General features: G+C 39.3%; 1 protein-coding gene across 1 annotated transcript in view; it reads left to right on the top strand.

Annotated features, from left to right (window-relative positions):
- Window positions 1-2,372: 2,372 nt before the first annotated feature.
- The window catches only part of LOC110547867 (phospholipid-transporting ATPase ABCA3-like), a 110,614-nt gene continuing 91,060 nt past the window's right edge, over window positions 2,373-21,926 (top strand). The window contains exons 1-4 of the mRNA XM_060366255.1: window positions 2,373-2,432; window positions 4,569-4,821; window positions 7,889-8,016; window positions 13,389-13,530. Coding sequence (XP_060222238.1) covers window positions 2,373-2,432; window positions 4,569-4,821; window positions 7,889-8,016; window positions 13,389-13,530 — 583 coding nt within the window. The remainder of the gene's footprint in view (window positions 2,433-4,568; window positions 4,822-7,888; window positions 8,017-13,388; window positions 13,531-21,926) is intronic.

Genomic DNA, 21,926 nt, shown 5'->3' with positions numbered 1-21,926 from the left:
ATATTGGTACTTTTGGCAGGGAAGGGATCTCCTGGTATCACCTGGTCTGGTCACACCAGGACCCCTTTAATCAATTGGACCATGGATGCCATTGTCATTTTTAATTGTTCCTAACAGTTATCTCCTGACTGACCAGAGGAAAACGGCTCATATTTTTTGCTGTTGGGTCTTGAACTGACAGGCCCTTTGTTCATTTCCTGATGACAAGAGGTTAGCTTTCATGTCCCTCTTAGACCTGTAGTTCCTAGTCCAATGTTTTCCCTTTCCACAGTGTTAGATCTATTAATAAAAGATGAGGCTGGCAACCGATCTTCTATAAAAGAGGTTTATTAGGTGGATATGAAGGGAGGGAGGTAAGGGAGAGCAGGACATGATGGGGAGGAAGAGAGGGGGGAAGAGAGAGGAGGGGAAGAGAGAGAGGGTGCCCCCATAGAGCAAGAGCAACGAGCAAGAGAGAAGAGCAAGAGAGAGACCATGTGTCGGGTTGTCCCTTTAAGGGGCAAGGTAAGCACGCCTTCCAAGTGTGGCCACCTGGCCAGCGACACATGGTGACATCATAAGTTGCTAGGTAACCCAGAAGTAGGTTTTGTTCCAAAATACTAACACACAGCAGCTATAAAACTCTGGAAGTCTTGGCATTCCATTGCAGCCAAAATTGTTTGTTCTTTCACAAATACCATATTCTCCAGAATGCACCTGCTATTTTGTGTTCTGAAACTTTTAATCTTATAATTTCTTTATAAATAGCCAAATTTAGTACAGTTAAAGCACCAGGTATGTTGATATCTGAGACCTCTAGCTATGGCTTGTTCTATGGTATTAGCATGATGCCCCTGAGAGTCAGTATCAGTTGTCTCTTACCCATCTATTGGAGCGCTTCATGCTTTTAGTGGTCTAATTACTCTGTTACATTCAGTCTTTGCATTCTCAGTTGCCAAGAGCTCTGTCACCACCTGTCTGGCATCATGTTCTGATATGGCTTTATTTACAGGTGAAGCCAATCTCTGTAAGAAGTCTGTGAATGCTTCTCCAGGGCCTTATGAGAGGATGCATGATCTTTGTCAGCTGGAAACTGCTTCATGTTGGGAGCATGGTTTTAGCCAGCTGAACAATATTTTGGTTCAGACTCTGAGAAGGTATACATAGGAGCTCAGAAGAGTCACTTTGAGACACTCCTAGAGAGAAACACTTTGGAGAACACTTCAAGGAGGTTGCTACTCCTGCTGCTGGTGGTTCTTGCTGCTGCTTTTGCAAACAGCTGCATTGCTGTTTGCTGGACCGCTGGATATCCTGACAACAAATAGTGAAATCACTCTAAGGCACTACACCTAAAGAGTTCTACATCCCCTGTTCCTACTAACCTTCTTTCTTTTCTATCTATGGTTAGGGATTTGGAAGGAAGGTAGAGGTATAAGGAACCACAAATAAAGTAGGTTTAAAAAATCAAGGCCTACAGGTAGCATCCATAAATGGCTGGGCGTAATGGGAAACTTGGTGTCTAATGCAGTAGAGGAGGCAGCAGGCATGGAAGAAATGGAAATACTGTTTCACAATGTCAGCAAAATGGCAGTGGCTGCAGCTGCCTTCTTTCCACTTGGCTTCCTGAGGAGGCTTTCTGGTTTTGCTTCAGAGTCTTCCTGCATTCCGTATTTAAAAAGGTTGGAAGATTAGAAAAGCTGTCTAGGCAGGCTTATTTGGGAAGGGGGAAGGGACCTCCTTTCCCCTGGTTGAGTTCATCAGTCTTAAGGGCAAAGGAAAATGACTTGTCTGTCCCATGCTGGACTGGTCCCTAGATGTGACCATCTGGGGCAGGGCCATCTGTGCCACACACACACACACACACACACACACACACACACACTTAGGTGGCTGGCATCTTCAGGTGATGGGGGTTAGCATCAGGAAGGTATTCCCGGAATGTAAGGAATGTGGAACCTTTCCTACCTGGGAGTGTGGGGAGGCAGTTGGAGAGAGAGGAATGGCATCTTACCAGACTATGTGGTAGAGGGACATGACCCCCCCCAGAAACTCCAACTGAATGATTAATATTATATCATTTTTATCTAGAAAAATGGAATCGCATCTTACATTCCTCTACTTTCCAGTCTCTTCATTAAATATTAAGAATCTTTATTATATTTAGGAAAATTAATAGAAAAGTTAGAAATAATACCATTTGCTTTATTTCAGGTATGTAATACCAATTTTTGAGTCTGATTAAAGAGAAAAGTAGTACAAAGAAATAATCCCATTATGTATTCCTCACATTTTAGGTAACTTACCATTGGGAAGGAAAGGAAGGAAGGAAGGAAGGAAGGAAGGATAAAATCACCTTTCATCTCTAGAGTTGAGCACACAGTTTTTGTAACAGGATGAATCCATTGACAATCAATCAATTAACAGCTCTCCTCTGGAAAAATTTTACATTAAAGGTAGGTAAAGGCATCCATGGGAGTGTCCATGAGAGCCTGTTTGTTATATTTCAGTCTGTGCACTTTTGAAATTCAAACCAGTGGGTTGATCTTCCATATGTGTAAACGCCAATGGATCAATACTGTAGAGTGACATGAAAAAGCAGGGAAGAGAGGAGGTGGTTGAGAACGTTCAGAAAAATTCCAGAACCTAGACCCCTAGCACTTAGAGATAGTAATATACAAAGGCCAGAACATTACTAGATACGGCTTTTGTTAAGGGTTTCTGGTGCAGAGAAAAAGGAAGGCATCATGGGAGTGTCTACAGATACTGCCTCTGGGTTTCTGTGGCCCTTGCTCTTAAGGAAATTAAAATGGGACAGTCATGTGTAGTAATGGAGAGGGAAGCTAACAAAGAGGGAGGACACCTTTCTGGGAATATATGGAGAACTTCCTAGAACTCAGGTCCTCCCTCTCTTTTTCTTTTTATAGTCTGATGTTTCTCATCATGATAAGTGGGGGAGAGAGATTAGACAGACTAGATTAAATTAATCTTGAATTATAGTTTTGAATACAACATTTCTCAAGAGATCACCGTGTCTACACTCAGTACTGAATAACTGACCAAAGATTAAAGTAGCAGAGGAGTGAGACAAGAGTAAAGCAGAGCTGTCAAAACTTTTCAAGTTACCGCAGGTATCTGCGGGGCCAGAGAGTCAGTGTTTTACCAGAGTAGCCTTCAAGTTATTGCAAAATAGTCTGGGCAACTTGATTATAATCCACATAACAGAGATGTTATCTACAGGAAATCTGGTAGATAACTAATGCTATAGTGTCCAACTGGGAGCCTCTAAAATTGTTTGGTGCTTTTAAAGTCAGCCAAGAATACATTAGTCAGGGTAGCCTTATTTAAGTTTTCTCTGTTAAGAATTCTGTACTCTTATTTATTCTTAAATTTTGAGAGATTTCAGATTTACATGTCTTCAAGTGGCTGTGTGAAATCCCAGCAATTGTAGTTGGTGTGATCACAAAGGCCTTCTAGTCTAAACATCCTGACCTGTGTCATGATCTGGTGTTTCATGATGAAACTGTTAAAAAACAAACACACATTCCATTTTTGATGTACAACAGGCTAAGGGCCCAGGAGTTTGCTTGGCTTTGTCCTTTTGTGGTTCCCCTGTGGCCTCGTTTTCTAAATGAGTTAACAATCACTTAGACTAATTTAGGAGAACTTGTGACAAAAGCATTATGAATTTTTTTATTGCTCTGTCCAGAAAATGATCTATAAGAGCTATAGTTTCAGTTTTCAAATGAGGTTTATTAAGCATGTAGCATGAAAAAGTAAAAGAACAAATGGAAAGTAGCAGATAGATAGCAAAACCTCATCCAATTGGGTCCTTACAAATTTAGTAGAAATTGACTGGGGGAACTTCCATTGAGACATCCTGCTAGAATATGTGACTGAAAATCCCAGACAAAGCAATGCTCCCTTGGGTCAGGACTTTAAGAAAAAGAACAAATATAAATCAGCAGATAGACAGTGAAACATCAAATGTGGTCCTTACAAAATCCAGCAGAAATGACTGGGGAAGCACTGTGTAAGCAGTCATGCTGGAGCCCCTGACAAAGAGTTCAATGCAGAACATTCTCTGCGTGGATGAGCTTCTGGCTCATTCCCAGCACAGGTATATTTATAACATAAGCAGTAGCAATCTCAGGTGGAAATGGTTTACTTTCTACCTGTTCTCAAGGCCAAGTGTTTTTAATACTGTTTTGCTCTTCTTCTTTCTCCTTGCCACAGCATTAGGAGGCCGGCCTTCCCAGGACAAGGCGTCTGGGATAAATATGCTCAAGTATGAAGAAGGGGCTCTTCATTCCTATAGTCCACCCCAACATGTACAAGCAGCACATGACAGTTTACCAGTACAGTTTATAATGATGATGCCCCTGTGTCTATGTTATCTGTAAGATTATTCATGAGACTTGAATGCATAGGATACATAGCAGACTTTTAATGGCTGACAGGTCATAAATTCAGGGCCTGAACATACATCTGCATTTTATCCCGTGGTCACCTAGAAATAAAAATATAAAACTCATTTGCATTGAATGTGTTCCCTTAAGCTAATCAATAACGTGTCTCTTTTACTCTTTTAGAGGAGACAGATATTTAGTTCAGTTACAGAAGTCTTGGCAGCACTGTTATTTGTAATAATGATGTTGGTTTTCCGTGCACTCACTGATATAACTATTATTGGACCACATAATTTCACTCCTCAACCCGTTGCCACCATGCCTGCTTTCATCAAAGATGCCAGGGAGTGGGAATTGATTTACATACCCTCTGACATTGATGTGGTAAAAGAAATAATTGAGGATGTAAAGAGGAATCTCAACACTACTATAAAAGGTTAGATATTCAAGTTTTTTTAAATAAAAGACTGCTACATCTATAAAAGCTATATATATATATAAAGCTGTATCTTCAACCCTGGAGCTCTCAATTATATATAAATTAAAAAGTACATCAGCAATATTGTAACTCACAAATAGAGTTTTGGAACTCAAGGAAAGCTGAAGTCTATTCGAAGAGGAAAAAAAATATTACAGTTAAAGAAGGAAAAGAAACAAGGCAAGGAAGGCATAAATTTTCATCACTCACCCAGAGGGGGAGAACGAAGAAGAGATGGAAGGGGGAAACATGGCATATGAGTTAAGCCAGCATGGGGTCAGCCATATGGTGGACAACAGCTGCATGGTAGGAAAGGAAGCTTTAGATAGAGGATAAGCACGTGCAAACAGCATAAGCAGCATAGAGAGAGAGAAAGCACGATAGACAGGTAGAGAGGAAAGGAGAGGGGAGAGTGGGAGGCAGAAGAGGGGAGAGGGAGAAGGAGGACTATAATTATGCCTTTCTGACAGCTGAACCTCATGGCAACTCATGGGGACTGCGCTGTGGGGTGAGAATTGAGGAAAGGAAAAGTACATGATTTCATTAAAGGGATAATTATTCTGCCTATTTTTTTAGCATGCCTTGAGGTAATTCTGCCTTCCTGGGTGTGACCCTTGCCTTTGAGGGGCAATCTTTTTCCAGGTCATAAACTCACTAAATTGGATTAACTATTATGTTTTAGGGAACTTGAAATGTTAGGTCTCTATCTAGGGCAGAGATTTCATTCTCTTGACCCAAAAGAACCAGTTCTTCCTTGTTTCTATGTCTTTCTATCCTCTGAAGAGGAAACCCTAATATCCCTAATATTTAGGAAATAGCTAAAATTGGGGAATATATATAACCCATCTTCATGGAAATCTAGAAATCTAGTTTCAAAGTTGGTACTGGGGCTGGGTACCAACTCAGTAGTTAAGAGCATTCACTATTCTTCCAAAGGACCTGAGTTCAGTTCCCAGCACCTACATGGCAGCTCACAAATTATAATCCCAGCTCCAGGGGGTCCAACACTCTTATGTAGACATACATCCAGGCAGAACAACAATATGCATAAAATACAAATAAAATATTTTTTTAAGTTAATGATGCCCAAAACTGGTACCAATATCTGAACTGGAGTTGCAGTCCCTGCCCTTAGGTAGAATTTTTAGGCTGGCTTAGAAGGAAATAAGAAACTAGAACTCCTTTCTGGTATTCCTAGCCATGCTTTGTGTAGTTCCTGCCCTGAGTGGCCTGTCCATTTACTATCTCTTGTCCTCATTAACCACCTCTGAAGAGGTAACCATCACTACCTTTAGGGAATCAGGATAAGGGCTATTCGGGCTGAATGGGGCTTAGGTGTGGCGATTGGGGTATCTCTCCAGTGAGCATATCTGAAAGATCCAGAAGTATATCCATGATTTATATGTCTTAATTTCCAGACATAGGGAAGATGTCTGTGACTGGTTACTGGAAAGAGACTTAAGAAGTGAAAGCAAGAGTTATTAGTATTACAAGCCTTAGAATGGGAGAGCTATGAGAGGCCAGAAGAGAGGTATTTTATATGTCTAAGTCAGAATTCATTAAAATCTCTTGATGGTCTCACAGAGAATGCATCCTCTGTGCCCCTTCTTTTTTAATGTTGTTTTTTCAAGACAGGGTTTCTCTGTGTGGCCTTGGCTGTCCTGGACTTACTTTGTAGACCAAGCTGGCCTCAAACTCACAAACATCCACCTGTCTCTGCCTCCCTGAGTTATGAGATTACAAGTGTGTGCCACCACGCCCATCTCTCTGTGCCCCTTCTGATTTTTTTATTTTGACCTCCAAGGTTGGACTTAAGAGTGATGAACCCAATAGCTGTGTTTGAGTACCTTGAACACTGTTGGAATGGCTCAAATCACAGTGTGAATTTTTTTTTTCTAGGGAGGGAAAAACCTCTAACCATTATTCATTTATTATGTTAAGACATCATAATAGTTAATAGTGAGCATGCTTTCTCAGCTGCTAATGGCACCACAGAGTTGAACTCAACCAAGGTCAGGGTGTCCTGACTGGGCACCACTTTTTCTTATGGAGAAGAAAATCATTCATGGTGTAGAGTTGTCATTTAGACAACGTCTCCTAGGGATTGAAGTCTAATAGCTTGAGTGATCTCTCAGACTTAAAGAAACATGCCAGTCATTTTCATTCTTAGTTACACTTTTCTGAATGTGTTTTAGGCTATGCAGGCTGCCAAACTTGACTGTTTTTATTGTCGGCATCAGGGCCAGGTGAAGATCTGATGCTTTTGAGTTTTTAAATTTCTGTATTTCATTAAGTTAAGGTAATTTCAAGAGGGATTTCTTGAATTTATCTTCAACCTTTTCTTTTTTTCTGGGACTAAAATGGCATGCACAGTGGATGCTTTGCACTGACCCATGTGTCTGTGAGGCTTTCTTCAGCTTCCTTCCAATCTTCTTTCTCTCTGCTACTGAGGCTGGGCGATTGCGTGGATCTGCCTGCACCAGTCACTTCCTCTGTTGCCAGCAGACTGTTATCAAAGGCATTTACTTCCTAAGGTTCAATTTGAAGTGCTGTCTCCCTGTCTTTATTCTCCTTTGAAACAGCTGTACGTAAGATCAAGAAATATAATGTACCTCCCAAAATACACCATTTGTCTAATTAACGTATGCATTAATGGACTTAGTCTTCTTGTAGTACAAGCACATGGCAGTCAGTTACTATCACCTCCAAAAAAGCTGTACATCCTTTCTGAATTTCGCTTCATTAGGAAAACACTAGACTGCTCTGTATCCCTATACACTATCCTTTTGAACATGCATTGTGCTTCTGGTTCATCTAACGTCAAATCTTTTCATAGTAGAATTTTTATAAAACACCTAAAAGATTTTTGTACCTTAAATATCCATTAGTTATTCCTTTCAATATTTAAGGAAAAGGTCATAAAATTCACAATATTTAAATAGTTTTTCTCTGTGTCAAGTATCTCACCTCTCAAACAGGATTATTGGACGATTTTATTTAAGTGGACAATTTTGTCTTTCTGTAGTTCGAGGGTTTCCTTCAGAATATGAGTTTGAGAATTACGTTCTGTTTGATTATTCGTCTCAGAGAGTGCTGGCTGCCGTTGTTTTTGACTGTGGCTTTAAAAGCAAAACTGATCCTCTGCCACTTCAGGTAAGAAAATTTGATTACCATTTCCAATTCAGTAGTGTTCTCTTAACAGTCCCTTCAGCTTCTAAGATTTTTAATGGTTAATTATTATTAACCCAGTTTTGTAAATGAAGAAAGTATTATTCCTGAGAGTTAGTAATATGTAATAAAGCAAGACTATTAATCCATTTGTGAGTGACAAAATGTCTTTGTACATGTTACTGATTATAAGGGAATGTGATTGTAAGGCTTCACTAGATAAAGAATCACCTAAGAAATCTACACAGATTTCTCAGAAATGGTCCACTAAGGGAAAAAGAACCTCCCTAAATGTGAAGGTCAGTTTCTTATGGGGAGTGTAGAGAAAATAAAAAGGGGAAAGGAGAAAGCCAGCAGAGTCCTGGCATTTCCTCTCTTCTGATTTTTGGCTACAGTGTGAAATACTGTGCTCTGCCATGCCTTTATTAAGCCTCTGAAACTGAGTTAAAATAAAACTTTACTTCTTGAAATTGTCTCTGTCAGGTATTGTGGTCACAGCAACACAAAAAATACAGGAGAGAACTGTAGATTAAGATGAAACCTTAATTAACCAGCGCTTGTTATATTCCATACAGGGTGGTAAAGATGTGTTTTAAGTCAGAGACATTTTTATTAGCAGACAACTGAACTCAGAAATCCTTTCTTTGAATGAAACACAGAATATAATTCGTTTCATGAATCTCCAGAGAACTTGAAGATTTAGCTGTATCAGTTCGGCCTTAGGGGATCAGGACCGAGAGGTTGATGGTGTCTACACAAAGAAGAGGAGAGAGAGCAGTGCCTTGAATTTGGAGTCTAGCAAGTTTTATGGGCATCCCATCCTGGTGGTTCTAGAAATATGTGCTCAGTCTGTATCTTCTAGAGATAGAGCCACATCCACTGTTTCTAAGACAGGTGCTTATTTCAGAAGGCAGAAATAAGAATTATATCTATCTCATATTTTCATGGCCCCATTCATCTATGCCACCTTTCTCTCTGTAGCATAAAGCTATATATCTGTTCATGTGGATTTAGGCACATGGGCATTAACATACAATGGCTCAAAGTGCCATTCAGTGCCATGCCAAGCTTCATTCTCACAACCTACAGACTGCTCTCAGATCTTTGAATGAAATTTCCAATCCCCATAGATTTTTCTCTAGTGCTTAGTCCATTTTGATAAGTTTTTAAATTTTGTTTGTTTGTTTTTGTTTATTATTGTGTATGGTGTGTGTGTGTACAGGCACTCAGCATGGCTACAGCATACATGTGGAGGTCTGGGGACAACTTTGGGGAATCGGTTCTCTCTGTAGATCCTGGGAATCAAACTTGGTTCTTCAGACTTGCACAGCAAGTACTTCTACACCCTGTGCCATCTTGACAGCCTTGTTTTGATGCTGTTCTAAGTGGATATCAGAGTATCTGGCGATGATGTCATTTATAATATACACTAACTGAAATACCAGTTCTCTTTATTTTTCCAAAAACATATTTTATCTATGTAAATATCATAGTGAACCTGCCCAGCAGCCTCAGAAGAAATCATGTCATTCTAAGTAAAAGACTGTGTGGGGGCATTTGATATGGTTCCCTTGGTGAAAGAGCTTGCCTGAAAGCCTGACAAGCTGAGGTTGATCCTTGGAACCCATGGCAGAAGGAGAAAACTGACTCCTAAGAGTTATCCTCTTAGTTGCACATGCAGGCTATGCCATGTCCATACCTGTGTTCCTCCACTCACTCTCTTTCTTTCTCTTATCTTGTACATATACACACAGTAATAATCACAATATGTTTTGAAAAACAAAACAAAATTGAAAATTATAGTGTCTTACATAGATTCATGTACAGTATATAGCACAAGATTTATGGCCATCCAGATTTGTCTTCCTTCCCATGTCTGCAATTTTTTACTATTTACCCTAGAAGTTTTATACAGATGTAATATATTTCTGCTTCTGGGACTTTGGCCACATTAACTTCTTTAACATGGGGGCTGCTCCTGCCAATTTCCATTCAGCTTACAGTTGTATCTTAACCCTTTCTCTTCTTTCATAATAACCTGAGCATATTTCTAGTAGTCAAACAGCTTTCAGGGAACACAGAGAATTCTGTATGTTTTCAACAGGGATTTTAATATAAGGAAAGGTTTTATTTACAGTATTTAATTCTAAAGTTGAGTCACTGTTAGCCAACAATGTAGAGTGTCTAGTGTGCTTTCCCAGGTGGGTAAACCATACCTCTCTTGAACCCTTAGTTGTTAGGCCACCTATGTTCTAAGTGCTCACACACTTGTCTATGGAAAAACAAGTATTATGAGATGCCCTAAGGAAATACCTTGTTTCATACATACAGAACCCAGCTGTCCCTCACTGTCTAAAAGTGACCTTAGTTCTTCATATTAACCAAGATTCATTTTTTTTTCCTCTCATAGAAACTCCGTCTTTCCTGGTGCACAATTGTGAGTGGCTTGGTATGACCGAGTGGTGATTCTGATGAGAGTGTTACTAGTTTCCCTGTCGTAGTTATTTTTCTAACCTAGAAAAACAAAAGCTTTTCATTGAACAGAACTTTAGGCTGTGGGCATGGGAAGTGTAAATTGTGCTCATAGATCTTAACTGGTAGAGAGTGATTTCACTTTGGCCATTTCAACTTCCATGCCTGAATTCTTATGCACTCACATTCTAGCTCTGTGGGACAAGTCCGGGTGAGTTATTTTAAAATACATGGACTGTGTCCAATTCACTAGGGTCTATGATCAAAATGGGATTTCTCCTAAACTGAGGGATGGTCTGAGAATTTTGTTTTGCTTTGTTTTTTCAAGACAATGTTTCTGTGTGTAACCCTGGCTGTCTTTGACCTTTCTAGACCAGGCTGGCCTTGAACTCAGAAATTCACCTGCCTCTGCCAGCTGGTATTAAAGGTGTGCACCACCACATCCATTGGCTGACACTTGCTTGACAGGTCTTTTCAGTTTCTCCTCTCAGGCTTGCTGACTGAGTGTTGGAAAAAGACCCATAGGAGAACCCAGTGTCGAGTAACTTCTATAATGTAAAAAAAAGCTCTTTGCCTGAGGCAAGTTGTCTATCCTCTGCACATCTGTGCCTTGTTCTTAAAATTTAGTAATTAGAGACAGTGATGTGCATTGATATCAGGGAAACTACTAAACAACAATAAAAAGAAAAGCATGTATAGCAGCAAAAACGCTTAAACTATTTAGATCCATCTCCAGGAAATTATTCTGAGAAAAAAAAAATCCAGACCTCCAAAATTAACAGTTGCTCTTCCACTTAAATAGCATTTTTTTTCAACAACAGACATTTTTAAAGTAAAAAAAAAAATGAACTTCTGGTGTCCTGGGCTCAGATAACTATAAAAAGAGAGGATGATGGAATGGTTTGGCATCTTCTCTGTTGATGGATGTGGGACACTCCACATGTAAGAAAATTTTGGGTACAACCTAAGGCATGCAAACATACCTATAGACACCTAGAGACATGCATACCTAAGGAATTCTGGATATGTTTGCTGAATTGCATCAACATTTTCGTTCTGGTTTTATATATAACATATCGTATCTATATTTGTCATATATATGTGTGTATCACATATGTACACATACACACATTCTAAGCTTATATCAGATTTGTTAATTATTTCTTTAAACTGTATGTAAGACTAAAATTACCTTGAAATTTCCATTAATTTAGAGACATCATGACTGCTACAGGGATTTTATAAAATTGTTTTGTTTTTTTCCACCGGGTATTGTACTCACGGTGACTTACAGATTTACGTTTTACTGTATTGAAAACTTTTCATTTTATTTGACAATATGTCCCATTTTACAAGTCTTGATCAAAGAGTAAGTTTTTAATTAAAAATTTACACTTAAGAAAATGAATAGTGAAAACAGTGTTTAAAGCAATCGCTTGTAAAATATTTATGATAATAAACTAATATCTAAGATATTTCAAAAGGCCTATAACTCAATAATAAAAATCCTAATTTGGGGACTGTTTAGAAAATTAAACAATAAAGTACTGCTCTCAAACACACACAAACACACAAACACATTTTCTGCTTTTGTTCCCTCATCTGAGGCCTAGCCAGTGCTTCCTAACATTACTGGCTATGCGATGCCTTTTCTTTTAGTTAGTGGGCATGGGTTCTGTTTTTCCTGTACTTTGAACAGTTATGTACCACTCTGTGGTATGGAGCATGGTTTTGACTGTCTCATATATGGCAACTAAGTTCATTCTTATGCATTTGCACCACAGACAACATTATAACAAACTTGCAATTCAAAATTTATTTATAATTCACGATTATTCAAATCTGTTTCTTAAAGTGTTTCTGAGCTGAACAGTAATTGAATTCTGTGGTTTCATAGTTTGTTTTAATGTAATGGCCATTGGGATAGGATTAGGAGGGGCCTTTAAGAGGTCCTCAGGTCATGAGGGCTCTGCCCTGAGGAGAGAAGAGCTCAGCTCCCCTGGTTCTTTTCTCCTTTGTCTGTCACCCCTCACTGTGTGAATCAAAGGATTTCTTCCCTTTACTGGACCATTTTGTAATCAGAACTGGCAAACCTGCCAGTCCCTTGATACTGCCATCTCAGCCTCCACAGCTCTTACAAACGGATCAAATTACAGCAGCACAAAATGGATGATAATGTATGTGCTCCTGTTAGCTTTTGATATTTCCTGAGTCTCCATTGGTGTGCCAATTTTTATTCATCCTACAAGGATTGGGTTCAAGTGCCTGTTTGTCTATAGCTCTGCAAATGTTTATTACTCAGCTTTTTATTTTGCCAATATAGTTTAAAAAAAAAAGGTAGCTTATTTTTCTGTAGTATAAATTTACATGTATTTTATTGCATGTTCTTGAGAATCTTCTCATGCATATCTTCTTTTGTGTGTTTTCTGTATTTTGAGTAGAATTCAAATATATCTAGGGAGCATAAATTCGCTACCTTGCTCATTGTGAATTCTTGGCATTCAGAATTCATCAGATTTGTTTCATCCTTAAAGTCACATTTTTTTATTTGTTTGTATGTTTGTTTTATTGGTTGGTTGGGTATTTTGTTTTGTGGGTGTTTTGTTTGTTTGTTTTGAGATAGCCCTGGCTGTCCTGGATTCCCTTTATAGACCAGGATAGCCTGAAACACAGAGATCCATCTGCTTCTGCTTCCAAAGTGCTGGGATTAAAGGTGTGTGCCACCATGCCTAACCTCTAAAGCTACACACACACACACACACACACACACACACACACACACAATATACATATATATTTAGCTGGGACGTAACTTTATTGCTAACATTTGCTTTTAAGTTTCTTTTTAGAATTCAACATATATGACTTTTTATTAATACTTTCAGGTAAAATATCACTTGCGTTTTGTTGGAGTACAAAGGACCATCTGGTGGCCGGACAAGATAGGCTGGAAAACAAGACTTCTTTTTCCTCTTCGTCCTTCTCTACAACCCAGGAACCCAAATTTTTTTGATGGAGGAAGTCCCGGTAAGCAGATCTTTCAACATGCTTATTTTATCAAAATGGTCACAAGCTAGTACATGCTTGTGTAAATAGGTAATTGATGTTCGTATCTTTGTATTCATTTAACAAATGAGAAATGTTTATTCTTCATGCTAATTAAAATTCATATTGTAGCAATACTACTTTTCAGTCTTTACTCTGCATAAATTTATTTTTATAGTGTACCCACCGTCAGTTCTTGTATCAGTATAAATATGTTTTTAAATTTTACTTTTACTCAAAAGTATTCACTATATATCTGGTTATGACTGGGGTTCAGTGTGATATTTTAATACATACCTACAGTGTGCATTAAATCATGCTTCTCTTCCACCTTGCTTAATCATAGTTCAATATTTAAATTAATTTTATTTAATTAACCTGGGAGCAGTCCTTATTTGTCTGTGTCCGTATTGTTTAACTTAATATTCTCCTGTTACATCCATGTTGCTGCAAAGGACATGATTTTGAAATAGTGTGAGACAGTTGTTGACAACCATGCTGATTAAGATAATTAAAAGTTTTTAATTCTTTTTTATTGATGATGAGACCAAGGAGCTCCTGCTCCTGAAAAGTCTGTTGATACCCAAACTTGGCACAGCATCTTTATGGGCAAAACCATAATTATGTCAGTCCTCAAGGGGGGCAGGTACTTTAGTGAGAGATTTAGAGCAGCATAGTAACGTGATTTCTGTGCAAGGCCCAGCAGTACCTTCCAGACAGGGCATAATATGTTTGGACTGTGGTCAAGGTCATGCATAGTCTCTGAGGCATTGCTAGGATAGAAAGGCTGTTGGGTGGGGGGGAGCCTAAGGAGTGACTAGGCAGACAGAAACTTGTGACAGGATGGTGTTAACTTTATCACTTAAATAATATGCCTTCTGTTCTCTCCATCTCTTATCTACTGATGAGTACCTAGGTGGAGTCCATATCTTAGCTACTAGCTACTATGAAGACTAATCATAAATCATAATAAACCCAAGCAAGCATGTCTATCTTTGTCTATACTGATTTGTTTCTTTTGAATACATATATAGAATCAAAATAGCTGTATTTCCCTTTTATTGAAAATAGATTCTTTTCTCAAATAATATATACTGATTACAGTTTACCCTTCCTCTATTTGTCCCCGTTCATCCTCACCTCCACTCCCTTTCTGTCTCTCATTAGAAAAGAACAGGCTTCTAGGAGATAACAACAAAATATAACAAAATATAAGATAAAACAAACCCCATCACATCAAGGTTGGAATAGGCAAGCCAACAGAAGGAAAAGGGTCTTAAGAGAAGGCACAAGAATCAGAGACTCACTCTTTAATATATTCAGGAGTCTCATAAAAGTACTTAACAAGAAACCATAATATATACACAGAGGACCTGGTGCAGACCATTGCAGGTCCTATGCGTGTTGCCTCAGTCTCTGATTTCATATGCACCTTGATCATGTTGATTTAGAGGGCGTTATTTTCTTAATGTGTTCTTCATCCCCTCTGACTCTTAACACTTTTTCCACTCTTTCTGGAAGGATGAGGGCTCCTTGGATGGGAGGATCAAATGGGTAGGGGAGGAAAGAGGGGGATGAGGGAGGGAATACACACACAGAGAGAGAGAGAGAGAGAGAGAGAGAGAGAGAGAGAGAGAGAGAGAGAGAGATAAAGTGATAAAGTTAAGGGCCCTTTGAGGGGTAATATGGAAAGCTAACACAGTAGAAGCTTCCTAAAATATACAGACATGAACGAAATCTAAATGAAACTGCCAAATAATGAGGACACACAGTCCCAACTGGACATATCTTTTCACCAAATTAGACTTCCAGTACTGGGACTGAGTTATTATCTATTTGAGTTGTTTCCATGGAGTTCTTTGAGCCCTGAGGGGAGGGATTTGATTGAGAAATCCACTTAGAGCTGTGTAGTTAAGGTCTTTCACTCTGCATAATGTATCCCTGTGCATCTCTGTATTTGTTCCTGTCTGCCTCAGAAGGAAGCTTCTATGATGATGGCTAAGCAGAGAACTTATCTGTGAGTATAAGAAGTACAATAAGGAGTCATTTTATCACTTTACTTTGCTTTTTGTTTTAAAACAGTAGTATTTGTTTTTACACTAGGTCTCTGGACTATCTAGACTCTGGTTCTTGGCCATCCAAGCAGTGTTCGGTATAGATTCCATCTTCTAGAGTGGGCCTTAAGTAAAATCAGATGTTTGTTGTTACTTCCACAAGCTTTGTGTGACCATTGCCCTAGCATATTTTGCAAGTTATTCACCATTACAGGTCAAAGGGTTTATTGATGGCTGGGTATTTATATTTATCTTTTGGTAGCATGCACAGTACCTTCCCATACCAAAGACTGTAAAGTGTAGGGGTGAAAGATCTATATAGTCACCAGATCAACTTTTCCATAGTCCATGAGTTGTGTAGGTATTGTCTTTAGACATGGGGCCTTGCCGTCAGTTTGTGGAGAGCAACCTATCATCTTGGCGCAAGCCTGAGTTTGGGGTTCTCATGGGTCCCTTTTGGCCAACAACTCAAATAGATAATAACTCAGTCCCAGTACTGGAAGTCTAATTTGGTGAAAAGATATGTCCAGTTGGGACTGTGTGTCCTCATTATTTGGCAGTTTCATTTAGATTTCGTTCATGTCTGTTTATTTTAGGAAGCTTCTACTGTGTTAGCTTCCCATATTACCCCTCAAAGGGCCCTTAACTTTATCACTTTATCTCTCTCTCTCTCTCTCTCTCTCTCTCTCTGTATTCCCTCCCTCCCTCATCCCCCTCTTTCCTCCCCTACCCATTTGATCCTCCCATCCAAGCTGCTGATGTTTTTTTCATGTAGGCACTTAGTGCTATGAACTTTCCTCTTAGCACTGCTTTTATTGTGCCCTATAAATTTGAGTATGCTATATATTCATTTGCATTCATTTCTGGAAATCATTTGATTTCTTTATGTCTTGAACTATTTCTCACTCATTGGAGAGTTCAGTTTCCATGAGTTTGTAAGCTTTCTGTTGTTTATTTTGTTGTTGATATCCGGCTTTAATCCATAGTGCTCTGATAGGATTCCAACAGTTATAAAATTGAAGACTTGCTTTGTGTCCTAGTACAAGGTCAATTTTGGAGATAGTATATTGAGGTGATGAAAAGAAGGTATATTCTTTTGTATTTTGGTGAAATGTTCTGTAAATATCTGTTAGGTCCAGTATTTCTTTGGTTAGATTTTGTCTGGATGACCTGCACATTAATGAGAGTGGGGTATTGGGGTGTCCCATTATTAGTTTGTCAGGGTCAATATGTGATTTAAGCCATAGTAATGTTTCTTTTACAAACAAAAGTGGATATACCCTTGTCTTTGGGCCATAGATGTTAAGAATTGAAATATCATCTTGGTGGATTTTTTTTTTGATGAATACATATTTTCTTTTGCCATCTCTTGTTATTAGTTTTTGTTTTAAAGTATAATTTGTTAGATATTAAAAATGGTAACATGGGCATGCTTTTTAGGTCCATTTTCTTGGAATATCATTTTCCAAATTTTTACTCTGAGGTAATGTCTCTCCGTAGTGTTGCTTGGATGCAGAGAAGGATGGATTCTGTTTTTGCATCCATTTTGTTAGTCTATGTCTTTTTATTGGGGAATTAAGACCATAGCTATTGAGAGATATCAACTGAAGGGACTCTAGCCAGCCCAAACATGGCAAATGTGGCTCTGCCAGGCCTTGCCCTTCTCCCTCATTCCCTCTGCCTTGCCAAAAACCATTAGATTATATTCCTGAAGCTAGCCCCCAAGATCTGTTCCCTTATTTGGCTACTTTCTCTTCCTGAGACTGACTACCAAGGTCCAGCTATTATAGTATTGAAGTCCAGCAATCAAAAGCCCTTTTTGGTTGATCTAATTAATATGTTCAATTAAAATTAATCACCTCATCCTAACATGGGGTTTCTCTCTCTCTTTTTTTTTTTTTTTTTTTTTGCCTTTATAAATTGCTCTTTGCCTCTGGGCTACATCTATCTTGTCTCTATCCAGAGACCGTCATTTGTCCTTGTTAAGACAAATCCCCTCCCCCCTCTCCCTTGCTCCTTTTCTCCCCTCTCTTCTGTTCCTTTCTCCATATCCCTTTTTCTCTATCTCCTGTCTTCGTCCCTTATCCCTTTTCTCTATCCCTCTGGGGCATATAAATTTCCTTTGTGCTGAAAAGTTGGTGATGGTGTGTCTTGAGCCTACTTCAAGGTTCCCTACATCAGTGATCAGTAATAATTCCTGTTATTTTGGTGGTGGTGGTAGTGGTGGTGTGTGTGTGTGTAAGAGAGAGAGAGAGAGAGACAGAGTGTGAGAGAGCGAGGGAGGAGACGGTGTGTGTCTATGTGCACATGCACACTTTTCCCTTCTTTTAGCTTCGCTGGTGTGAGATTACTCCCTGAGTCTTCATGTGTGCAGCTAACTTCCTTGAGTGGGAGTTTTCCTTCTGTTGGGCTGGGTTTGTAAATAGATATTGTTTAAATTTGACTTTATCATGGATTATCTTGTTTTTCTCCATCTGTGGTGATTGAAAGTTTTGCTGGGTATAATAGTGTGGCCTGGCATCTGTGGTATCTGTCGAGTGTGCAGCACATCTTTCCAGGTCCTTCTGTCTTTTAGAGCCTCCACTGACAAGTGAGGTGTAATTATAATGTAGTCTTTTCCCTTACATGTTTTAATATTCTTTTTTGTTCCGCATGTTTATTGTTTTTTATTATCATGTGTCAAGGGGACTTTCTTTTCTGGTCCAATCTATCTGCTGTTCTGTATGCTTCTTATACCTTGATAGGTATCTTGTTTAGGTGAGGAAATTTTTCTTGTATGATTTTGTTGAAAATATTGTCTGGACTTTTGAGCTGAGATTATTCTCCTTTCTCTATTCCTATTATTCTTAGGTTTGGTGTTCTCATAGTGTCCAGATTTCCTGGATGTTTTGTGTTAGAAATTTTTTAAATTTAACTTTTTCTTTGATTAATGTATCCATTTCTTTTGTCATATCTTCAATGCTCAAGATTCTTTCTTCCATCTCCTGAAGTAGTTCTGTTCAAATTCCTAAATTTTTCTTTTCCAAATTCTCTTAGTTTTTGTTTTCTTTATTGTTTCTATTTTTGTTTTCAGGTCTTGAATGGTTTTGTTTGTTTTCTTCAACTGTTCAGTTTGTTTGTTTGTTTGTTTGTTTTCTTGGCTTTTTAAAAGGGATTTGTTCCTTTTCTCCAATTGTGTTTTTCTGGATTTTTAAAGGGATTTATTCATTTCCTCTTTAATGAAATGGTGGAATGAGCTAATTGCAAGATGAAGTTATAATATATAAATGCAGGATTATTCCAAGCAGCCCTCACCACCATACAGGGAGAGGGAGGGAGGAAAGCAGGGAGATAGGGAGGAAAGAGGGAGGAGAAGATAGGGAGGTAAGAGAAGGAGGAGAAAGAGAAGAGGAAGGGAGATACAGAAGGAGAGAGGAGACCAGAGGATAGAGAGAAAGGGGGACCAAAATGTCTAGATTATATAGTAAGGAGCTTCTTGGACAGGGGAAGCACCACCCCTGAGCCAAGGAATTCAGGGTAGAGGGCTGGGTGTGCTGGCTACGCCCTGTAGTAGGTAGGGACCTAGGGATGTCTAAAGCCAAGCATCCAGGTCCTTTTCTCATGCTTCAGCTGTGTTGGAATAGTAAGGGCTGGCTGTGCCAGGATAGCTGGACTCTGGTAAATTTATATTGTCCTGGGTGGTTTTGATTGTGTTCTTAGGCTGACATCTAGGCGTCTGGATTTGAAGTGATTATAAGTCTAGAGAATGATTTCTGGGTTTGTCTTTGTTGGGTAGATGTTTTACTCCTTGGTTTCTTTTTCCTCTCTGGATTTTCAGAGAGTGATGGCTGTGTGTTGCCTGCTTTCCTAGGCTTCTCAGAGGCTAGGATGCAGTGACAGGTGGGGGTAAAGAGGCCAGGAAGGGTAGTCTGTGAGATCCACAGGAATTGTGGGCAGTGAGGAAGGGAGGCCACAGCTGGTGATCTGTGTGGCAATAAGGAGAGTGGTGGCTGGCGTATAGGGCAGTGTTTCTCAGCCTTCCTGACGTTGCCGCCCTTTAATACCTCGTGCTGTGGTGACCCCAAACCATAAAACTGTTTTGTTGCTACTTCATAACTGTAATTTTGCCACTGTTATGAATTATAATCTGAAGATACGGTGTGCAGGATATCTGATATGTGACCCCCAATCTGATATGTGGGTTGTGACCCACAGGTTGGGAACTGCTGGTCTAGGGGTACAGAGAGAACAGAGAAGTTCTGAGGGCAGGCTTCCTGATCTTCCAGCAGGTGTGGCCTGTGACACACATTCTTAGTGTAAAGTATGACACAAACAGCCCTAGTAAAGTCTCGGGTTTTCCCTCTCTGAAACTTCACATGTCCAACCTCTGTTGTCTGTATTGCACTCAACATTCTTAACTTCAAACTCACACAAAATACCAACTGAGGTCGGAGTACTCAATGACTTTTCCAGCTCAAAGTTTAAAATACCTTCACAGTCCTTCCCAAAACAGGTTGGTCTGTCGAAGCAATATTCCACAAAACTGGTACCAGTTTCTTCATAGTTTGGTTCTTATTGCTTTCTACAAACACCACATCCACAAGCAACTTGTGGAGGAAAGAGCATATCCTGTCTCTTTACAGTCTCATGGAGAGAAGTCAGGGTAGGAACTCAGAAGGAACCTGGAAGCAAGAACTGAATCAGAAGCCATGGAAGAATCATGCTTACTGGCCTGCGCCTCCTAAACTTCCCTTTGCTTTCAGAACCAACTGGCCAGGGATGGCACTGCTCACAGTGCCCTGGCCATTTTACATCAATGATCAATCAAGAAAATGCCCCCACACAGCAGAAATGCAAAGCGAGTAAATGGTAAATTATAAAATAATAATAATAATTAATTTAAAAAGGAAGTACACAGTAAAGTACTAGATTAGCACAAAGAACCAAATTTATAATTACAATTAATAAACAGTTTATTCTTTCAAAAAAAAGATCCCACAGGCTAGCCTGTAGGTCAGTCTGATGGGCACATTTTCTCAGTTTGAGTTCCCTTTTCTCAGATGGATGCTACTTTGTGTCAAGTTGAAAAAAACGAGCAAACAGAAACAACTGGACTATCTCCAAGTTGTAGCTGTTGTGCACGGAGCAGCTGTAACCACGAAGAAACATGTCTCTCTTCAGTAGAAATTAGTCCTTTTGAATATATGCCCCAGAGTGATAAATGTCTAGTGTTTTGTGGAACCACCACACTGATTTCCACAGTAGCTGCACCAGTTTGCATTCTCACCAACAGAGTGTGGGATTCCCTTTCCCACCATTCTCACCAGCATTTGATGTGATTTTTTTTTGTTTTGTTTTGTTTTGTCCTATTAATTTAATTTTTTCCATAGGATATATTTTGATCACATTTCTCCATCCCTAGCTCCTATCAGATCTTCTAAACCTCCCTACTCACCCAACTTTCCACTCCCAAAACAAAAATTCACAAAACAAATAAGAAAATGCCAAAAACAGAACAAAAGTTTCCCTTAAAAATAAACAAGCAGTGAGTTTGTCGGGCGTTGGCCAGCTGTTCCTGGGCACTGGCCTTCTCTAGACTGTGGTGGATATGCCCGGTGACACTCCGTTAGAGAAAACTTTTTCCTACCCAGTGGGTATCAATTACACATGACCCCACTTGAACTTAATGGGTTTTTAGCCACTAAGAGAAAACACAAAGTTTGGGGGTAGGGACGTGAGGGTGGTTCTGGATGTGGGAGGGTGACTGTTACCAAAATGCATGACATATCTTTGTCCTCAAGTCTGTCGCATTGGTCAGTGTACCTGTTTTTATGCCAGTGTCACTCTGTTTTTACTGCTGTGCCTCCCTCCTTTGAAAACTTGTGTGGTGCTTTCTGATATCATGAAATCTAGTCCTCCAGGAGGAGGCATACAGGCCAATGCCAGGTCCGGAGTCGCTGAACACTGTTTCTGAAGTTCACAGTGTCTTCAGCCACAGGACTTACTACCATCTACCTCTGAGGGCAACCAAGCACAACAGTCTCGTGAACAAGCCTAGCCAACAACTCAAAAGAGAGTTCTAGTGTCTGGTATTGGGGTTTTCTTAGGTGGTCTTCGCCTCTTGGATTGAGCACTGTCAGCCCAATAAGGAAAAAAAAATCATTAAAAATCGTGTATATATGACATAAAACATACACATATTTATACATATATATGTCTGCTTATTCAAAGTATGACTTGGTCTTGAGGATTTTTTTAATTTTTTAATTTTATTTTTTTTAGTAAATACTTAATTCTAATGGGATTTTCTCTGGGACCTGCCAGTGGTTAAAAACACAAACACAT

This window comes from Meriones unguiculatus, chromosome 14 (genome assembly GCF_030254825.1).
Source record: "Meriones unguiculatus strain TT.TT164.6M chromosome 14, Bangor_MerUng_6.1, whole genome shotgun sequence".
Taxonomy (NCBI): domain Eukaryota; kingdom Metazoa; phylum Chordata; class Mammalia; order Rodentia; family Muridae; genus Meriones; species Meriones unguiculatus.
This window is presented reverse-complemented; position numbering and strand designations above follow the sequence as displayed.